The 20,571-nt window shown below is 39.5% G+C and overlaps 1 protein-coding gene across 4 annotated transcripts in view; it reads left to right on the forward strand.

Moving 5' to 3' along the window:
• CPED1 (cadherin like and PC-esterase domain containing 1) overlaps positions 1-20,571 on the forward strand; it is a 288,422-nt gene that overhangs the window by 55,654 nt on the left and 212,197 nt on the right. For all 4 annotated transcript variants that reach the window (XM_053608585.1, XM_053608586.1, XM_053608582.1 and 1 more), the window contains one exon: positions 7,514-7,620. In XM_053608585.1, coding sequence (XP_053464560.1) covers positions 7,514-7,620 — 107 coding nt within the window. The remainder of the gene's footprint in view (positions 1-7,513; positions 7,621-20,571) is intronic.

Consider the following 20,571-nt stretch of genomic DNA (forward strand, 5'->3'; position numbering starts at 1 on the left):
TCATGCTTTCTTCCGTATGGAATTGATATCTAATACTGTGAATCAGTAGATGAGGTTTGGCTTTTGTCGCTTTGCATTCCAGAAGTTCTTGGACAAGTTGATTTTCAAAACCATACTTTAAAATCTGTTCTTCAATCTAATGTGGGTTTATAGAAAAGTTTCCAGCATGTAAAATCCTTGGAACTTCCTATTTGTTTTTATAATTGCTTTAAATGCAAGAAATGGTTAACTTTGTTTTCCTTATGGTTACTTCTCCTTCACTGTCCTTATCAGCTAAGAACCATATGTTTATGTCCTTTTTAAAAAAATCCAAATTAATATGAGGGTATGATTTTTTAGGTTACATTGTTTTCGATTACAAGATAAGTTCAAATTGTAGGTGAGCCCTTCACTCAGGGCGTGCTGAGCACCCTCACATTGTGCACATTAGGTCAGAGCCTTCCAAATGCCTTCTTGACAATGGGGCTCTCTCTCCTCCCCTCCCCCTCCCTCCTCCCCTTCCTCTCCCCTCCCCCTCGCTACACTATATTTGAATTTCATCATTCCTGTGGGTGTGTAGTTGTCTATATATTGTTTCATGTAAGTATTGAGTACATTGGATATGTTTTTTTTTGCATTCTTGAGATACTTTACTCAAGAAGGATGTGTTTCAACTCCATCTTTTTAAACACTAATGTTTTTCTCACTATTATTCCATCTTTAATTTTTACAACAACATTTCAAAATACTGCATTTGATTAAGTTCTAATTATTGGTCTGCCACATACATGCAGTTATTCAATCACTTAGGTACTTACCAATGTATGACAAATATCTACATTTTAGCCACTATGGTTAAGTACTAAGACTATAGCAGTTAAGAAAAGGGACATAGTCCCTGTCTCACTGAGCTCACATTTAAACAGGGGGAGACAGATAAAAAACAAATAGGCAGAAAATATGTAATCTGTCAGATGATAGTAAGTGCTATGGAGAAGAATAAAACAGTAATATATTCCTATTCTTAGATTTTTAAACAGTGTGCCAAAACCCTGAAGTTGTCAGTTCTTACAAATAAACATTTGATACTAAGATGAATGATGCTATCACAGAGTTCCCTGTTGTTTTCTGGATTAAATTATGGAACCCGCAGATGTTATCAACGAGGGAGGTCATTTGTGAGGCAGGAAATGGTTGTTTGCTTTGCATGGCAGCCTGCCTATCAGGGACTGGAAATGCTCTAAAGGCATCCTCACTGCTTAGGCAGATGCTTGACTTAAAAACAAACAAAACAAAAACGTATACAAACAGCTCTTAATTTTTAGCACTGACATGTTAACTGGTTTCTGAGAATACTCGGGAAAATGTTCAAAACTGCAATAGTGCCATTTTATATCTGAACGAACAAATCTGGACCCTAACCCTGACATCTCCTTCCAAAATTGTCTCCGAGTATTTTATCTTTTCCAGAGATAACACTATGCAGGCATGATAGCGATTGGTATTATCAACAGTTTGGTTTTATGGTTTTTGGAGAAGTGCCTATAGAGTTCTCATATTTTTGTAATTCTGAGATAGTAACGGAACATCCATATCCTGTTTTCCCTAGAAATATGCCCTTTGACCTCTCAGTTTAAGACCTTGGCCAGACTAGTCAGGGAGCTCTGGTTTCTCTGTAACAGGCAAAGAAATAATTTTAATCCTAAAGAAAGCCTAAGGAATGTCAAAGATTTCTTTCCAAAAATAGGTGGAGGCCAAGTTGATCTGTATGGTCCTGAGTCCGTGTGTGGTGAGTATTGGCTCCTGTTACACATGAAGATTTCACTTATACCTTCAATTACCCCTGGTACTGCTAAAAATGCAACAGGGTGCTATTGCTAGGAGGGGGTCTAGAGTACCTGAATTACACTATCATGCTTTCCTCCAAAGGAAAATAGATGCAGCAGACAGTAAGTTGAAAAGAGCCAGAATTAGCTGTGTCTCACTTTTCCCACTAGCAAAGTATGTAATAATTGTTTCTACCTCGCAGCATTGTTGGAAGTACTGCACACATTGATACACGGAAGGCATCAATAGCTAAGCTTCTTTCTTGCCTCCCTATTTTTTTAGGGGGGGAAATGATGCAATGTTAAAGAATACAGTCTATGAAGTTAGACCTTCTCTATTCAAATTCTCTTTCCAACACTATATGGAAGGGTGACCTTGGGCAAATTATTGAACCTTTCTGTGGTTTTAAAGATATAAAATAGTCATGTCCAGTGGGGTATTCTATGGAATAAATGACTTAATACTTAGCACAAATATTTGGAACAATACTCGGCACATTGTAAGTGCTCAAGAGCTATTAGTTGTTGATATCATTATTATTATTATTTCTACTTTTAATTTATTAGCCTCTTCGGCCTCTAAATCCTCATGCAGTATTCTAAAGAGCAAGACTGACTCACAGTTATTCTTGTCCTCACACTAGGGGAACTCAGAAGCCACCATCCAAATTGGCCAGCATCTACTTTGTTTTTTTCCTAAATATGAATCTGACTTTTCAGCTCTTATATCTCTAATGTCAACCTTCTGAAGGCAGAAGAAACACTTAAAGAAAGACAAAAGAAATGCTTAGAAAGAAATTGTCCTAGGCCGTTTACAACTTTGGCAATAGCCTTGAGATAGCCTATGTGGAAAATCAAGTCCACAGAGACAGTGGGAATGAGACAGAGATGAGGACAGGTGCTCCTAGGAGCAGAACCTGTGCCGTGCTAACGCTCTAGCTGAAAAGAAGAGTCATGAGAAGAGGTGAGCAGAGACCACCCTTGAGTTTTCTGGGCTCATAAAGAAACTCTAGAGCAGCGGTTCTCAACCTGTGGGTCGCAACCCCTTTGGACTGTATTAAAGGTTCGTGGCATTAGGAAGGTTGAGAACCACTGCTCTAGTGACTAGGCTCTGCTTCAGTCTTGCCAACTTTAACATAACCAATAAAATGTTCTTGGAGTTAAAGCGACCTTCCTCAAACTCATAGAAAAGAATGGCAGATCTAGACATCAAAGGATATGTTCAGACATCCCTCTAGGATGCCCGAAGTCATCTAACAAAACTAGTTTATTCAATGAACAAGTCTAATTCATTTAAAAGCTACAACATGGCACATCAGTTTTCCAAATGACCACTCACGGAAACCGGGCACACCAGTGTTTAACGCCAGATCTGCAATGCTTGCCCTCACCAGTGGCAAAGCCAGGCAGAGTCTGGGCCAGGTTGGGAGTAGGGGACCTCGGCAAACTGCAGAACATGGTGGGAAGTGGCTCCAACCAGAGCTTCCGCGATTTCAAATGACGTCTGAAATCCCCGGTTGTTTGTGTGATTGTGCTGACATTTGCATTATAGCAAATAGTTAAGATTAAAACAAAAACAAAACAAACACTGTGCAGGCCCAATGCCCCCCACCTGATGGCGTGACTTGGCTGCTATGCCTCCAGTTTGCAGTCTCTGCTGTAGACCGTGGGCATTTGCCTGCCAAATGTGCATGCTTTCAGCTGCGGAATGTGTCCCCAAACCCCCTAATGTAGAGTAATTTGTAATCTTGCTGAGGTACGAATCTGTATCCCAGATGCTCTAAGGCTAACTTCTAAATGTGATTTACTTAGTGAAAGTGCTTTGTTATTTGCCCATTTTCTATGTTTTACTGTGGCTTTACTGTTTCATTAACCAAGTTTGAATACTGAGTACCACTTTTGAAACAAAGCTTAATAAAAAAAAAAAAAAACCAACCCAAAACAAACAAACAAAAAAAAAACCCAGAGTCTTAGGAGGCAGGGGAGAGAGTTGACTTCTAATGTTGGTGATAAAAAAAAGTCTACCAAATATTTAACTAAGATATAGAGGTTTGGAACATTGAGCTTGAACTCAGTGATGGTCATAATAGGATGTTTTAACCAGTTTGATGTAAGCATTCCAAATTGTATATAAAATCAGCATATTTTACCCCATAAATGCATTAATGTATTAAAAAAAGATGTAAACAAGTAAAAAAAATAGGACCTTGGAGTGAAAACAATAGGTATTTTCAGACCCATGGTAGCAAGAATTAGAAAAGAAGTATATAAAGAGGTCACTTGAAATTTCAGTTATCCTTTACTTCATTTTAAGAGGAAACCTGTGGGCTATAGAGTATTTTTGAATTATTACATTTTAATTTAAAACATTAATTATGTATCTGAGTGATGAAGGGTCACCCTTCTGCGTGCCACAGATCTCTGTAACGCTTTGTAAGTTATCCTAATTTCGTCTGAACGTTTTGATCCCTCAGACAGATTGCTGAGGGCAGTGACGGTGTTTTTCCCTGTTCACGTTCACATGTCTAGTACAATGTTCTGTTCATAGGAGGTTCTTAATAAACCAAATCCTTTGCATTATTTAAACATGTCTCCAGTTTTAAACATTTATGACTTAAATATATATTTCATTCTCACAACTCTAGAAATTATGTGTGTGCCTTGGGTAGGAAGGAGGGGCATGCCTTAGACTTTGAGGAATATAAATGTGTTGTGCTTTTAAGACCCAAACATTCTGCAGTCCATGATTTGAAGTCTCTCTCCCTTTGCATATCCTTATCTTCTTAAAATATTTAGTTGGGAATCTTATTACAAGAGGTTTCTCCTAAGCTCTTGTTATTTCCTGGACTAGAAATAATAAAGAATAAAGTCTTTGTGTTTCTCTTTAAATCGAAATGAAAAGCTTTTGGATGAAAAAGCCAGGTGCACATTGAAAATAAAGTATTGGAACCATCTTATATAGTGTTTGGTTCTAGCTATAGGAATCAGTTTGAGTTTTTTTTCACAGTGAGGGTGTGTGTAGCAAGGTAGATCTTCCACGCCAAAGCCTGATGGCTACTCCACGGATGCTGCTATTTCCCTTGTCTCCAAACCACCTGCTTCATTTCCACTTTTGCCTGTTTGACCTGTTGTCCACCTTCCAGCACGTTGGTACACAACAAGCAAACAGAGAATCTCTAGGGAAACAACTTGAATTAACTCTCTGGATCCCTTTGTGTGGCAGAAAAAGTTCCCTTCTAACAAGAGGACAGTTAAACACAGAAGAACCAATAGACCAGATAGCACAGGGCCTGCCAAATGAAACAGGAATTGATTGGTAGAAAGAGAAATTTCATTCCTAATGGTCATAGATCCCTCTTCCTTTTCATCATTCTTTTCATAAAGACTTTCTTTGGAAACATTGTGTGTCTCAAGTGAGAAATTCTTCTAGAAAATTTGAAAAGAGAGACGTCAGAAGAAATTGGTTATTTCCTACCTTTTTAGAATCCACTATATGTAAAGCAAGAGATGACTGGTGAGGTCTGCGTAGTTGCTCAAAAATACATGTATCTCGGATTGATCAACAACAGACGTGAACAGAAATTGCTTAATTGTTTTGTAAATTGGATTTCCATCCAAGGGTGGGGGGAATTTTCAGGTAATACCAACTCTTTTAGATATTACTCAGGTTTTTTTTTCTTGGTTATTTTTTAGATATCTATTTCAATGTCATCTCTGAGTAACCTTAAACATTGAAGTTCAATTAAGTCCCATTTGTTGATTTTTGTGGTTGTTGCGATGGCCACTGAAGTCTTTCTCAGAAAATCTTTCCTCAGTCCAACATCATCAAGAGTTTTCCCCACACTTTCTTCTAAGATTTTTATCATTAGTGTCTTAGATTTAAATCTTTTATCCGTCTCACATCAATTTTTGTAAGTGGTGAAAGGTATGGGTCGAGTTTCAGTCTTTTACGTGTGGTTATCCAGTTCTCCTGGGACCATTTGTTGAATAGGGATTCTTTTCCACACTGAATGCTTTTGTTTGGTTTGTTAAAGATCAAATGGTAAGTAGAGATTGGTTTCATCTCCTGATTTTCTATTCTGTTCTATATGTCTATGTCTCTATTTTTGTGCCAATACCATGCTGTCTTGATTACTGTGGACTAGTAATATAGCCTAAAGTCTGGTATGGTGATGCCACCAGCTTTGTTTTTATTACTAAGAATACCTTTGGCTACATGGGGTTTATTCTGTTTTCATACAAAACAAAGTACTATTTTTTCCCAGTACTTTGGTATTTTAAAGGGGATTGCATTGAATCTGTACATTTCTTTGGGTAGAATAGTCATTTTGACAATGTTGATTTTTCCCAACAAAGAGCATGGTATATTCTTCCATTTGTTAACATCTTCTGCTATTTCTTTTCATAGGGCTTCATAATTCTCTTTGTAAAGATCCTTCACCGTGTGTGTGTGTGTGTGTGTGTGTGTGTGTGTTTCTTCATTAGGTAATGTGTTTAGCATTCTACCAGGGACTAGTTATTCATTCATTCAACAAATATTTTTATAGCACTAATCATATGCAAAGCAAGTTGTTACATATATGTACATACATCAGAAAGAACAAGGAAAAATAAACCCATGTATACATACAAATTGTAATTTTAAAATGTTAAGATATTATGCAAGAATGTACTTCTCTGAGATTATTTTGGGAAGTTACTATGATTTATTGGTAAAGAGCTTTATCCTTGGTGAAGGAGCTGAAATATCATTTGCTTTGGTTCATGTTATACTCTACAGTATTTTGAACTCAACTCTGCTGTCTATAACTAGATTAAAAAATCCTTTTCACAAAACTTGTCTTTTTCATTTTCAATGAATTTTTTTTGCCTAGTACAATTTTTTCTTTTTAAGAAATCTTATAAAAGTATATTTTAGATTTATGAAATCTATGTACTTTAGATATATGAAAAACTGAAGATAGCAAATCCCAGAACAAAATATTCTATGTTTTGACTTCTTATCATTATTTCATTTTACAACTTTCTTCTATATATTTTTTTTTTTTTTGAGAGAGCGTCTTAAACTGTTCCCCTTGGTAGAGTGCTGTAGCTGTAGCTTCACAGCTCACAGCAACCTCAAACTCTTGGGCTTAAGCTATTCTCTTGCCTCAGCCTCCCAAGTAGCTTCAACTACAGGCACCTGCCACAACACCCAGCTGTTTTTTTGTTGTAGGTCTCATTGCTGTTTGGCAGGCAGGGGCCAGGATCAAACCTGCCAGCCCCAGTGTGTGTGGCTGGCACCCTAGCCAATGAGCTACAGGTGCCAAGCCAACTTTCTTATATCTTAGAAGACTTTACAACCTTCCTTCTTCCCTATCTACAAATAAGAAATTTATAAAAGTAGTGACTTTAGATTTTATAAAAGTAGTGACTCCAAGTATTCTAATTTTAATCTTTTAAGGAGATATTATAATGTATCTTCAGATAATTTCACTTTCTATAGAATGCAGTACTAACTATAATTTATAATTTAGCCTAAACCCGCTAAATTTGAAAAGTTGAATTTTAGTTACTTTGAACATTGACTTTTTCTTTTAAATGTATTCAGAATCACTGTTAATTGTGTTTTGAAATTTAAATACTTGCGTTCTTTAATCTGAAGAACTAAGTAGTTGCTTTAAAATATCTGATTAAAAGTTACATATTTTTCCATGTTTTGCCTGTAGGTGCTTTGGGCCCTTGGGATCTGCTCATTTGCCTGTCTTCTTGGAAAGCTGATGGGAAACCCTGCCTGTCCAAGGAGCACGTGTGCCAGCTACGTTCACATCAAAGGGTAAATACACTCCAAGTGTGTGGATAGGAACACTGGTATTACTTGGTCTATGGTGTTTTAAAAGGTCTTCAAAAATTAGAACTGTTCTATCTTTGGACAAATTTCCAACTGGCTATGCCTCATACACTTTACCACAAAATGATCACCATTTTTTGTTTGATGGGAGCTCCCTCAGATTCAGCTGGTGCTGATACTGATGTTTTATTCAGTAGGATCCAACTTTACCTAGAAGTCTACAGCTGATTGAGTGTTGCTTAGCCTGGCTGCTTGTTCATCCAAACCAATAAAGTCTTTATTTTCTAGATAACTGTTCTGACTTTTTCTAACTTAAATGGATATCTTAAATTATAACAAAATGTATATAGTTTCTTATTAATATTTAAAGTTGACATTCGGTACTTTATATATTATGTGAACTCTTTTTTTCTTTTTTTTATTAAATCATAACTGTATACATTGATATGATCATGGGGTATCATACACTCGCTTCATAAACCATTTGACACATTTTTATCACAGTGGTTAACATAGCCTTTCCGGCGTTATCTCAGTTACTGTGCCAAAACATTTACATTCTACCTTTACCAAGTTTCGCAAATACCCCTGTAATATGCACCACAGGTGTGATCCCACCGATCCCCCTCCCTCTACCCACCCCCCTCCCTTTCCCACTTCCCCCTATTGTTAAGTTGTATCTGGGTTATAGCTTTCATGTGAGAATCCCAAATTAGTTTCATAGTAGGGCTGTGTACATTATGTGAACTTTTTAAAAAGCTTATAGAAAAGTTAACTAAAAAATGTCAGATGTCTACCACATACTGGTTACTATGCAGGACAATGTATATATTGTTGATAACTATAACAAGTCCATGTGAAGACTACCAAGGCCAACAGCAATTATTTTAACCTTTAACTGGACCTGGAGCAACATACCTTGATGACTTGATATTTCTGCAACTGACAGTCTGGATCTGTGGCCCCCAACCCCTGGCTTTGGGCTGGTACCAGTCTGTGGCCATTAGGGACTGGGCTGCACAGCAGGAGATGAGCTGGTGGGCAGGCTTCATCTGTATTACAGCTGCTCCCAGGATTGGCATCACTGCCTGAGCTCTGTCAGATCCCTCCCCTTCCTCCCCATACATGGAAAGATTGTCTTCCGTGAAACCAGTCCCTGGTGCTAAGAGTGGGGTTATGTAGAAAGAATGGTGTAGCCAGAACCTAATGAAAACTGGTGCCAAGATGTGCCTGGGAAGGGGCTGTGAGTGTTGGGGAATGCAGCCTGGGCTGCAGCTGGTATAAATAACCCCTTCCCTCTATCTCTTTACTCCCCTGGTACTTGGTCGGAGCACACTCACCTTTCTCTGTACATCGTTGGCCATTCCTCTTCTGTTTTCTTCTGCCTTTTCTCAGCCCGTTCCTTGAATGATTCTGTTCCTTAATACCAGTCTGAACATTTCAACAACCATTTGTAGTTGATGATTTTGCAATGTGCATAGGGAGTTGCGAGGCTTTCCCAGGCTTCAGGCTTGGTAATGCAGCAGCCTGCTTTACATCACCACCTGGAGGTCCCACAGACATCTCAGATTCAACCAGGCAAGAAATGACTCATTCTTTTCCCCCAGTATCTTTGAATGAAGTTCTGCTTTTGTGTTCAAAATCTCCAGAGCTTCTGTTCTGTTGATTAAAGCAGAATCAACCACTTGGTCATTTCCTAAGATAGAAATCTAGCCTTTACCCCTGAGCCCTTCTTCCTTGCCATCTACATGCTATCAATTGCCCAGGCTGAGGAATTTAACCCCTGAATATTTCTTAAATCTGCGATCTGTTCTCTGCATCTACTACCGTTATTTTGATCAGGTAATCACCATCTCTTACCTGGATTACTGGTGAATCCTCCTCCACCACTGTTGTTTCTGTAGCAACTATTTTTGCCTCTGAAATCCATTCCGTCTACAGCTATCAGATGTAAAAATATTAAATGATGAACTAACCTTGTTAATTCTACATTTAAAAACTTGAGTGGCTTCCCATCAACTCTAGGATAAAGTCTATACAGTATTTGCTTTGTATTCGTTTTCCAGCAGTGAACAAATGCAACACTCAAAAAGATGTAACCGAAGAAAAACTAATAAAAGAAGCTATTTACAGAGGTTTCGGCAGGGTAAAAGAAACAAAAAGCCCCAGTGAGGCAATGCAGGACCAGTAGCAGCATAAAGTTTTTGCCACCTCAGGTTTTAATAGCAGTAATGTAGAAGGAACTGTGTAGCCAGAACCTAATGAGAACTGGTGCCAAGAGGTCACTGGCAGGGAGCTGTAAGAGCAGGGAATTCAGCCTGTGCCAAACCACAGGCCAGCAGACAGAGCCTTGGGAATAAGCTTGCAAACTCTGTCCACTTCCATTCTCCAGTCTCTTGCTAGTGCCTCCCATTGGTCAAAGGGTAAGACAGTCTGTGTGAGGCTAGCCATGAAAGTCAGCCTTGAAACAGGGAGGGGAGACCTGGAGAGGTAAATGGCAACAATTCAGCTTAATATACTATTCAAGATTCTCTGGGAGTGGCTCCTGCCTGGAGCCACTTCTCTCTTCTCTTTCTAGCTATGTGTGACGCTACTAGTGATATTAAGTTGCTTATCATTCCCCCTTTATTTTTATTTTTATTGTCTGCATACAATGCCGTTTATCAGTCTTCTCTACCTCAGTGATTTTTAACCAGGAGAGATTCTGTCTCCCTTAGTAGTATTCGGCAATGTCTACAGGTATTTTTGGTTTTGTCACAACTAGGAGTGAGATTAGTACTGTCATCTGTAGGTCGAAGCCAAGGGTGCTCTAAATATCATACAATGCCTGCAACAAAGAATCGCGTAGCCCAGCATGAAACACGTGGTGTGGAGTTAGGAAACCTGGGTGCACTCCCGAGGCTCAGAGTCAGCTCCTTGGGTCTGGTAGACTCAGCACCGCTGTTGCCTGCAGAAAGCAGGGCTTCTTTGCCTTTCTCCACCCAGGTACTCCTGGAAGTCCCCAGAAGAGCTCTGATTTTGTACTTGTCACATTATTTCTTTCCTTGTCATCCACCAGGCTTCATTAGCTAGTGAGGACAAAAAAGTATCACTGTTATTAGTGCTGACATTTGTTGGTCAATCACGGTTTTGTTCAGAAGCTTTTCCATCTATTTCCCCGGAAAGTATCACTCATGTACTTAGAAACTGTATTTTTTAAAATGTGTTTCATATAATGGTGGCTGCCACTTGTTGACCTGTGACAGTCATGTTCCCTGTCTGGAGTGCCACCCACAGCTGCTCAATTCTTGAGGTGCTCGAAGTCTTTGCATTCAAGCTGTTCTATCTGATCTGGAACTCAATATAGCTCAGCACAAAGCCCAGAGCCAGAGAACATTCCTCTGCTCAGTTCAGTTTTTCACGTTGTTTCCCAGGCCTCCAAACATAAGTGACTCTTAACTCTTTCTATCCCTAATGCCTTTGTGATAAACTCTTGGGCCTCTATTCACTAGCTGAATGATTTTGGTCGCATTATTTAATCTCTGTAGCCTTCAGTATCTTCTCCTGAAATAGGAAGGCATTAGACACTGGTCAATCTCCAAGACACTTGCTAAACTTTAAATTTGCAGGACAGTCCTGGGGGACGAGTGGAATGATATGTGATGGGATGAGAACAGAGCAGATTAGCCAGCGATGGGAAGGGAGGAGGAGAGAAGGGGGCTTTCCTCAAACTCCCTGATGGTTCCGCACTGGTCTTCCGAAATTCTGGGATTACAGGCATCACCCACTGTGCCCAGCCGATAATTTTTATCTGGTATTCTAATGCTGATTTCCTATTTTTCTCATTTCCTTTACAATTATTAATTAGAATTCTTCTGTAAGGAGGAGCTACTCTTTCTCCTGCATTTGTAATAGAACCTCTGTAAGTTGACCACCTAAGGAACTATAACAAACTTGTTAACATATGAAGGTGGTCATCCTAAGGAACTAGGCCTGTTGTACTGACATGTATATCTGGTGTATGTCAGCTCAATAAAAATTAGGTCAAATTAAGGAAGTGGTCAATGTCAGGAGGTGGTCAACAATGGAAGTTCTACTGTATTTATACAATAATTTATTTAAATCAGTATAGACTAATGGATCTTTATTATATGGATTATTATCCAGTACTATCATTATCTTTTTTCCCTCACATGCTTTCAAATCCAATACTACCACCGAGAACTCTTTTGGATTGGCATCTGTGGCCTCTGGACACGTGTTCCTCCTTTCTTGAGTACTTCCCTTACTTTTAAGCACCATCAGACACTGCAAACTCATCTTGTATTTTCCCTGCTCTGGACTGGAATCAATTCTTTCTCCAGAAACTCTCACTCTTTTTTTTCTTAGAGCATAATATTTAAAATCCAAGAACTGAGAACTAGGTATGTTCCTTGCCATCAGGGTGCCATTGCCTTGAGGCCCTTTTAGCAGACCGCACTTGGAAATACTAACCCATGTGCACATAGACATCTGTTTTACTTTGCTTCTACCTGCATTTAAATATATTAGAAACTTGACTTCAAATCATACCTCTGATTACAATCCAGTCCCACAGAGTTTATTATGACATTTTGATACATAACTTCTTTCTTAGTGAGAAAACATAAATGATATTTATAATATATTCCCTTATTTGTTCAACCTTATGTGAATTTCAGAATTGTTAACCTATATCCCTGTGGAAACAAATTTACTAATAAAAGTAAAATTGGGGCAGGGTCTTTTTATCTTTTTGCCTTATAATAGTCAATCACAAAACTTGTTTTCTGAAGCGGGTGAGGGTGATTGTTTCCTGCTCACTCCCCTCAGTGTGGCTCTGCCTTTCATTACTAATACCGTTAGGGCTGTTTGCTGCAGTTTGTATTTTATTTGGGTCTCCACCTCCATCCCCAGCACAAATCTGATTTTTTTTTTTTTCAATTAGTAAAGAGTAAAATTCATGTTTTTGATTTCTGGTTTTATGGGTTTTGGCAAATGCAAAGAATCAAGACACATCCCACAGTCATGACTCCCTGCTTTATGCAGAACTAAATCGAGTTCCAGTTCAGATAGAGCTGATGGAATGCAAAGACTCTGAGCCCCTACAAACGACTACTCATTTGTTGTTGTTTTAATGTTTTTGTGATTAGCAGTGACTTTGAGCAGCTGTACAAATGCTATATTCACTTTTTAAGTTTCCCGTTCTGTAAATTGCTCACTTATCTGCTTGAGATTATGTTTCACTTGTTGATTTGGAGCAGTTTCCTCTATAATGTAGACACTAATTACCACGTACTTGTCTGTTTTAGATAAATATCTGTTTAATTATTGCTCAAAAACTGTATCCATGGTTACTGTCCCTGAACAGAAATGTTTATCTGTGATATTAGTAAAAATTACCAAATTAAAAAAAATTCTAGTTATCAACCCTTTGTCAGATTCATACCCTGTTCATCATAACTGATTGTCAGAGAAATACAAATCAAAACTACTCTGAGATGTCAAAACCCCCCTCAGATATCACCTTAACCCCAGTGAGAATAGCCCATATCACAAAATCTCACAGCTGCAGATGCTGGTGTGGATGTGGAGAGAAAGGAACACCGTTGGTGGGACTGCAAACTAATACGACCTTTTTGAAAGGAAGTATGGAGAATCCTCAAAGAACTCAAATTAGACCTCCCATTTGATCCTACAATCCCATTACTAGGCATCTATCCAGAAGGAAAAAAAAAATCATTTACCATAAGAACATTCGCACTAGACTGTTTATTGCCACTCAATTTATAATCACCAAAATGTGGAAACAGCCTAAATGCTCACCAACCCAGAAATGGATTAAGAAGCTTGTGGTATATGTATACCATGGAATACTATTCAGCCATTAAAAAGATGGAGACTTTACATTTTTGTATTAATCTGGATGGAGGAGGAACACATTCTTCTTAGTAAAGCATCACAGGAATGGAGAAGCAAGAATCTTATGTACTCAATTCTAACATGAAGCTGGTAGACAATCTAATACACATCCATATAAGAGAAACACTCACATCAATTCTAGGTGGGGAGCAGGAGAATGAAAGAGTGGGAGAGGGGAAGAGGGGAGGGATGGGGAGTTACCATGTACAGCATACTTCTTGGAGGCAGGGCACAATTATAAGAGTGACTTAACCTAACAAATGCAATCAGTGTAACCTAATTCTTTGCACCCTCAATGAATCCCAAACAATAAAAAAAAAAGAGAGAGAGAGAGAGAGAATTTTGCAGCTGTGGGTAGCACCCTGGATGGAAACACAACTATCATAGGCCAGTAAGTGGCAGCCCCAGTGATATGGAGCAGCACATAAAAATTACACTTGTGCTGCACCTTTGAAGTCACCCCCTCCTATGATTTCTACCTTTAGCAACCATTGATTTCATTTTCCTTTCCTAAAGGTTTGTCTTTCAAAATATCACATCACTGGATTCATACAATTTGTAGCATTATAGGTCCACCATCTTTCATTGTAGCAAATTAAGATTCATCCTCATCGTTGTGACTCAGTAGCTCATTCCTTTACATTGCTGGATACCTTGCCTTTCTATGGATGTACTGTAGTGCTTACTCATTCACAAGGTGAAGGATGGCTGGGCTGGTTTAGGTTATGGGCATAAGGAGGGACAACTAACATAAACGTTTGAATACAGGTTTCTGTGTGAACATAATTTTTTCTCTCTTGAGGGTGATTGGTGGGGCTATGGTAAATTACATCTTTTGTATTTACCTAGCTGGCGTTGGAGAACATTCTTCTTAGTAAAGTATCACAAGAATGGAAAAGCAGATATCCAACATAGGCAATACTGATATGAAACCAATAGATAAACAACTACACCCACATGAGGGAAACACAAAATCAATTCAAGTGGGGCAGGAGGGAAAGAGAGGGGGATTGGTAAAGTCTCATCTAATGTGCACAATGTAAGGGTATACTGAACATCGCCTGAGTGAGGGGCTCAGCTCCAACTTGAACTTTACCTAACACATATACGCTATGTAACCTAAACATAGGTACCCTAATATCAATCTGAAATTTAAAAAAAAATGTATGTTAATGTTTAAGAAACTTTTAAAACTCTGTTTTTTTTTTTGGAGATAGAGGCATCTGTCCCCTTGGGTAAAGTGTAGCAGTGTCATCATAGCTCACAGCAATCTTAAACTCCTGGGATCAAGAGATCCTCCTGCCTCAGCCTCCTGAGAGGCAGCGATTACAGGCATGCACTACCACACACAGCTAATTTGTCTATTTTTTTGTAGAGATGAGATTTTGTTCATGCTCATGCTGTTCTCAACCTTCTGGGCTTAAGTAGTCTTCCTGCCTCAGTCTCCCAGAGTGCTAGGATTACACCTTACCCAGTCTTAAAAATGTCTTTAAACTTTAAACCTTATTTTAACAGTAAGAAACTGTCAAACTTTTCTATAAATGTACCATGTCTGAGTTCCTTTTCTTCATAAACCTGATAAATCTCCCATGAGAAAATTCTTGCCTTCAGGGCTAACTTTACACTAAATTGGACCAACACCATTTATCAAGACAGAAGCCACAAAAAGCCTCCGAGTCTTTCCCTGCAGAATGTCTCTATGACTTTATTTTTGGCTTTGCCAACTCATTCAACCAGTCTTTTATCCATGTGTTTGTTTATTCATCTATCACTTTATTCTTTCTACAATTATTTATTCTATTAAGCATCTTTATTAAGCTCTATTTTAACCACTGGTAATACAGCAGTTAACAATATAGACAAAAGTATTTGCTCTTAGGGAGCTGATGGGGAAATGGAGAAAAAAGATTTTTACCTAAAAATATGATACATATATCAGAAAGTAAAATGTACTAAGGAGAAATATTAACTAAGGAGAGAAAATATTGGAGGATTGGGTTTTAGATCAGATGCCTGAGGAAGTTTCCATCAAGAAAGTGAAATTTGAGAGAGGCCTGGAAGATAAGGAGCTCCCACATCTGTGTCTGGGGTAAAGCTCCTCAGACTCAGAGGAAAGGAACAGCAGGCGTACAGTAAGAGGGGTAAGTTTTGCTTGTTTGAGGAACATAAGGTGTCCCATGTGCATGGAGGACAGAGATGTACCTGGAGTGGAGGGCTCAGGGGTGGGGGCCAGGCAGACCCTTATAAGGACCCTTATAAGGTGGGGGATTATCAGAGGGTTATGAGCAGAAAGTGGCATAACTCCATTTGCAGTTTTAGAGGATTGCTTTGGCTGCTGTGTTGAAATAAGCTACCCAGTGAATAAGGACCAAAATGGGGAAACCAATTGTTGCAATAAGGTAGGCATGAGATGAAAGTGACTTGAACTTGCAAAGTGGCAATGGAGATGGTCAGATGTGACCAGGTCTTGGAGAAGTTTTGAAGGTATAAATGACCAATTATAATAGTTCACACTTCTATAGCCCTACACTGCGCTAGCATCATTCCAAGTGCTTACATAAGAGCTCAGACAGTTAAGTTTGAGAATTTATCCTAGAAAAAGTGCCTTAAGGGGTGAACTAGGCACTGGTATTGGTTCATAGCTTCCCAAGGAGAGTACTTTGAAGGTGACTGTAATAATATTTAGCAATGAGGTATGTAGCAATATTTAGAATGAATTCGTGAACTTAATTGTCTGACCTCATATTTATTTATGTCCTTTTTTTTTTTTCTGAGACAGAGTCTCACTATGTCACCCTTGGTAAAGTCCCATGGCATCACAGCTCACAGCCACCTCAAACTCTTGGCCTTAAGTGATTCTGTTGCCTCAACCAAGTAGCTGGGACTACAGGCACCTTCCACAATGCCTGGCTATTTTTGTTGTTGTTGTTGTTGTTGTCATGCTTGTTTAGTAGGCCTAGGCTGGGTTTGAACCCATCAGCCCCTGTGTATGTGGCTGGCACCCTAACCACTGAGCTATGGGTGCTGAGCCTATGTTTATTCTTTAAATATGAGGAAACAAGGGCAGAGATGTTAAGAAACTTGTCTAAGGCCCCATAGCTAATGCTAATAAATAAAGCATCCAAGATTCAAGCTCAGGAAGTCTGACTTCAATTTTCTGTCTTCTTAACAATAAATTTTTTTGAAATAAATACTTAGGCACTGCATTTACAGCCTCACATATGGAATATTCTTAAGGAATACATACATTCTAAATGATACAAGTAGATAGCTGTCACCGTGGAGCATGAATAATTTGAAGTTTTATGAACATGACTTACTTATGCAAACAGCATAGATAATGCTGGGGAGGTTGTAGGATTGTTAATGACCTAAAATGAAGAGAGAAAGTGCACTGGCTCAAATTAAAATTACTAATCACATTAGAAATTTGTAATCTTAGTGCTTAAAGAAAACGATTGAAGATCTATTATTGAAAATGAATAGCCAGGGTTCTCTCTAGACAGAAGGACAGTAACATGAATTTAAAATGGTATTGGTTCATGGGATGCTGAAAGTGAAGGGAGGTCTATTATTTGGGGTAAGACTAAGTTTGGTAACTGAGGCTGCATTTTATCTCAATCAGGCAGGTGCTAGTGTTTCAGAACCAGAGATACCATTTCCAGTTCTAAGCTATTGTAGGAGTTACACTGAAAACTGAAATGGCTCTTCTTTTGAAAGGTGCCAGGTGGGTGGCACCTGTGGCTCAAGGAGTAGGGTGCCAGCCCCATATACTGGAGGTGGTGGGTTCAAACCCAGCCCTGGCCAAAAACTGCAACAACAACAACAACAAAAAAAAAAGGTGCCAGGCCATTTTCAGGTAATCTGATGGAGTGCTAATTATACATAAAGAACATGGAGAAAAGCATTTTTTCCTTAATTAGCTTGTTTTCCTAATTTCTTGTCATTAATTCTTTTCTTTGTGCATGATACTAAACAGCTTTAGGAGAAGATCTGATTGTTGATCAAATAAAAGGAATGAATGTCTCTACAGACACTAAGTAAATTTGAGCATTTCCCTAAGATACAAGGTATATGTGTGTTACTCTTAGGCATTCATGAGTGACCAAAAAACCAATTTTTCTCTCCTGGCTGTTTTCTTACACTTCAAAAATAGTTCAAATTCTCTCTAGTGAATTAACGATATTACTGTAGTTTTAGATTGTTTGATATATAAACCCTTTCAAAATATTTATAATTAATGTTGTGCTGTATATTTGTTTTTATGAATAGACTACATCTCAAAAGAAGAATGATTTTTTTTAAATTTTGCTTCTGACAATATGTAATATTGTTACATTAACAACATTACAGATAATAAATCAGATTGTAGAAGATGTATTGGGGCTGAAATCTCTCTAAATGCACATTCCCTTTTTCACAATTTGATTTCTTAGAAATATCCCAGGGTTTAAATATCATTATAGTTTTATATCTGCATTCTAATCCTTTCAAGATACGAAAGGATTTGTGCCAAGTAAATAAAAGCAATCTCTGTGTAAATATACACACATGTGTATATATGTGAACTGTATACAAAGCATGAAAACCTAATGCTAGACTGGTATATATTACAGTTGATTATTTGGATAATAATAATATGATTGAAGAACATGAAGAATCATCCGTTGTAACAGATGTACCACTCTGGGAGGGGGGAGGCTATGCCTGTGCGGGGGCAGTGGGTATATGAGAAATCTCTCTACCTTCTGCTCAATTTCGCTGTGAACCTTCAAGAGCTCTAAGAACAAAGTCTATTAAAAAATAATTAGTGCAATGTTAAGCAGGAGAAGCTCATCATATAAAAGTCAGCAAATCCAAATTAAAACTCCTTTGATGATGCTCCACTTAATAATGTTGTAAGTTTTATTATATATTTTATGATATATATATAAAGATTAAAGTAAAAAGCACTAGGGTATAGCAGACAAATTATTAGGTTTAACAGTGAAAAAGTTAAAGATCTGAGTAATATAGTTGATTTAACACAGCTGTATGACCCATGACCCTCGGATGTTTCTATTTCTTTGCGCTGAGTTACTCAATGGAACTGCTCAATTTGGTGCTCAGTTCCAGAGTCAAATAGAGATGATATTTCTGGTGCCACATGTCACCACAATTGTGTCAGTGTGACCCTGTCAGTTCTAAACCTGCACTTGGAGGAAAGATCATGGTGAGATGTCAGTGTTGGAGGACAGGATAAGAAGAGCGGGAGGGAAGATGGGAGAGGAACGGGACAGACCAGACAGGGGAGGAAAAGAGAAGGAAGAGGGGAGAACAGTTGCTTCCCTTGACTTGGTTCTGAATTTTTTCAGCAAGTGCTTTGTTTGAATTAGTTCATCTTCCTGACCCCAAAGTCTCTCGGGATGCCCTCTCTCTGGTATGAAACAGCACCCTACCCTTGTGTCTGAGATTGTGAACGCTGTCCTCTGTCTTTGCGGCAGACACAGACTCTTCTGACCCATCAGTCCAGGTATTGTTATCCACTCAGCAGGACCTTCTTCCCCCACCCTGCCCCATATATGAAGAGGTTGATGTAAATTTAAAATCATTCTGGGCCTGAACAAATATTAACAGCCCCGGGGCTTCAGGGTTGAGTGCAGAGCAACCCGGCGGGAGTTCTCCCGGAGTTTCCACTCACAGAAGGTTGGCCCAGCCAGCTTGGCCGTTGTGCTTCAAAACATTTTTCCAACTGAAGGCTGTGATGGCAGTTTTCAGAAGATGTGCTTTGGCCTCAAGGGACTGGGGTGAGGGATCCTTTGTACAAAAAGTGCTGTCCCAGGAGCTTCCCAACACACACCTTTGGGTATTTTAGTGATTCTCAGGGAGGGTGACTGCTGCCTTCCTCAGGGTTGAACAGCAGGTGCCACTGGTCATCTTCACCAGCAATCTACCAAAAAGCAGCAGCCTCAGAGTGTCTGCTTGGCCGTGATGGGAAGAACCAAATGTTTGCTCATCTAAGACCTATAAAAAGACCACAGAAAACCGCAGTTATGAACACCCTACAAAAGTGAATGGCAATGTTTTCCAAAAATATTATTTTATAGCACTTTAAATAATTTACAAAAATCTATAAAACTCGAATTTATCGGGACACTTCTGCTCAGTAAAAACATTGCTTTGTCTTAGTATACATATATACGGGGGTAGGGGTAATGTACTCCTGTCCCCCCCACTGCTCACAAGTGTCACCTACAGATACACACACTTAAGACACTGCTGTCTGCAGATGTGAGGAAAGCCAGGAAGCTCACAACTTGAGGGCTTTCCCCTTCACTGCTGAGCAGCTGCCACCATCTGCCATGGAGGTGTTGCTGAAGTCCCTGGCGTCACCGCCCAGGGCCTCCTGATCCGGGTCATCCTTGTCCATAATCCTTTGTCAGTATCTCAGGTCCAAAATGCTTTCCTCTGGGCCCCAGTTCCTTCTGTAGTGCAAACTCAGCCATGCCTGTGCCTTCCCACAAGGCCAGAGCACACTGTCCTTCTTCCCAGGCAGGTGTGGCCTTCCAAACAGCGGGCAAGGCCCAGCCTGGGCCTTCCTGATGGCTGACATGGACAGAAACTGCAGAGGCAGCTTCAGGTGGGAGTTGAAGAGGCTGGCATGCCTGCCGGTCCCTGATACTCTCTTTCCTAAGTGCAAGAGCTGGCTGGACAGCAGCAGGGACAAGTCTTCAAAAGATAGGCTGGGAGGGCCCCTGTCTGGGCCCTCTGCCCCTGGTTTCTCTCTCTTCCCAGGCTCCCTCTCCATGCTGAGTCTTCTGAATTCAGTGCCCATGAGCTGGGCAGCCTGCTGTGGTGGGTGAAGTAGCTCCAAGGCAGGGTGAAGTCCGGGCTGCTGTTGGGTGTTCCTTTCATCTCCTGTGCTGGCAGTCAGAAAGCTCTGGCTCCCCTGGCACCTTCTGCCTCCATGCTCCTTTGGCACAGCTGGGCAGCTGACTAAGAGCCCCTTGGGCAGCAGCAGCCTCCACTCCCCGCAAG

This window comes from Nycticebus coucang, chromosome 11 (assembly GCF_027406575.1).
Source record: "Nycticebus coucang isolate mNycCou1 chromosome 11, mNycCou1.pri, whole genome shotgun sequence".
Lineage (NCBI taxonomy): Eukaryota > Metazoa > Chordata > Mammalia > Primates > Lorisidae > Nycticebus > Nycticebus coucang.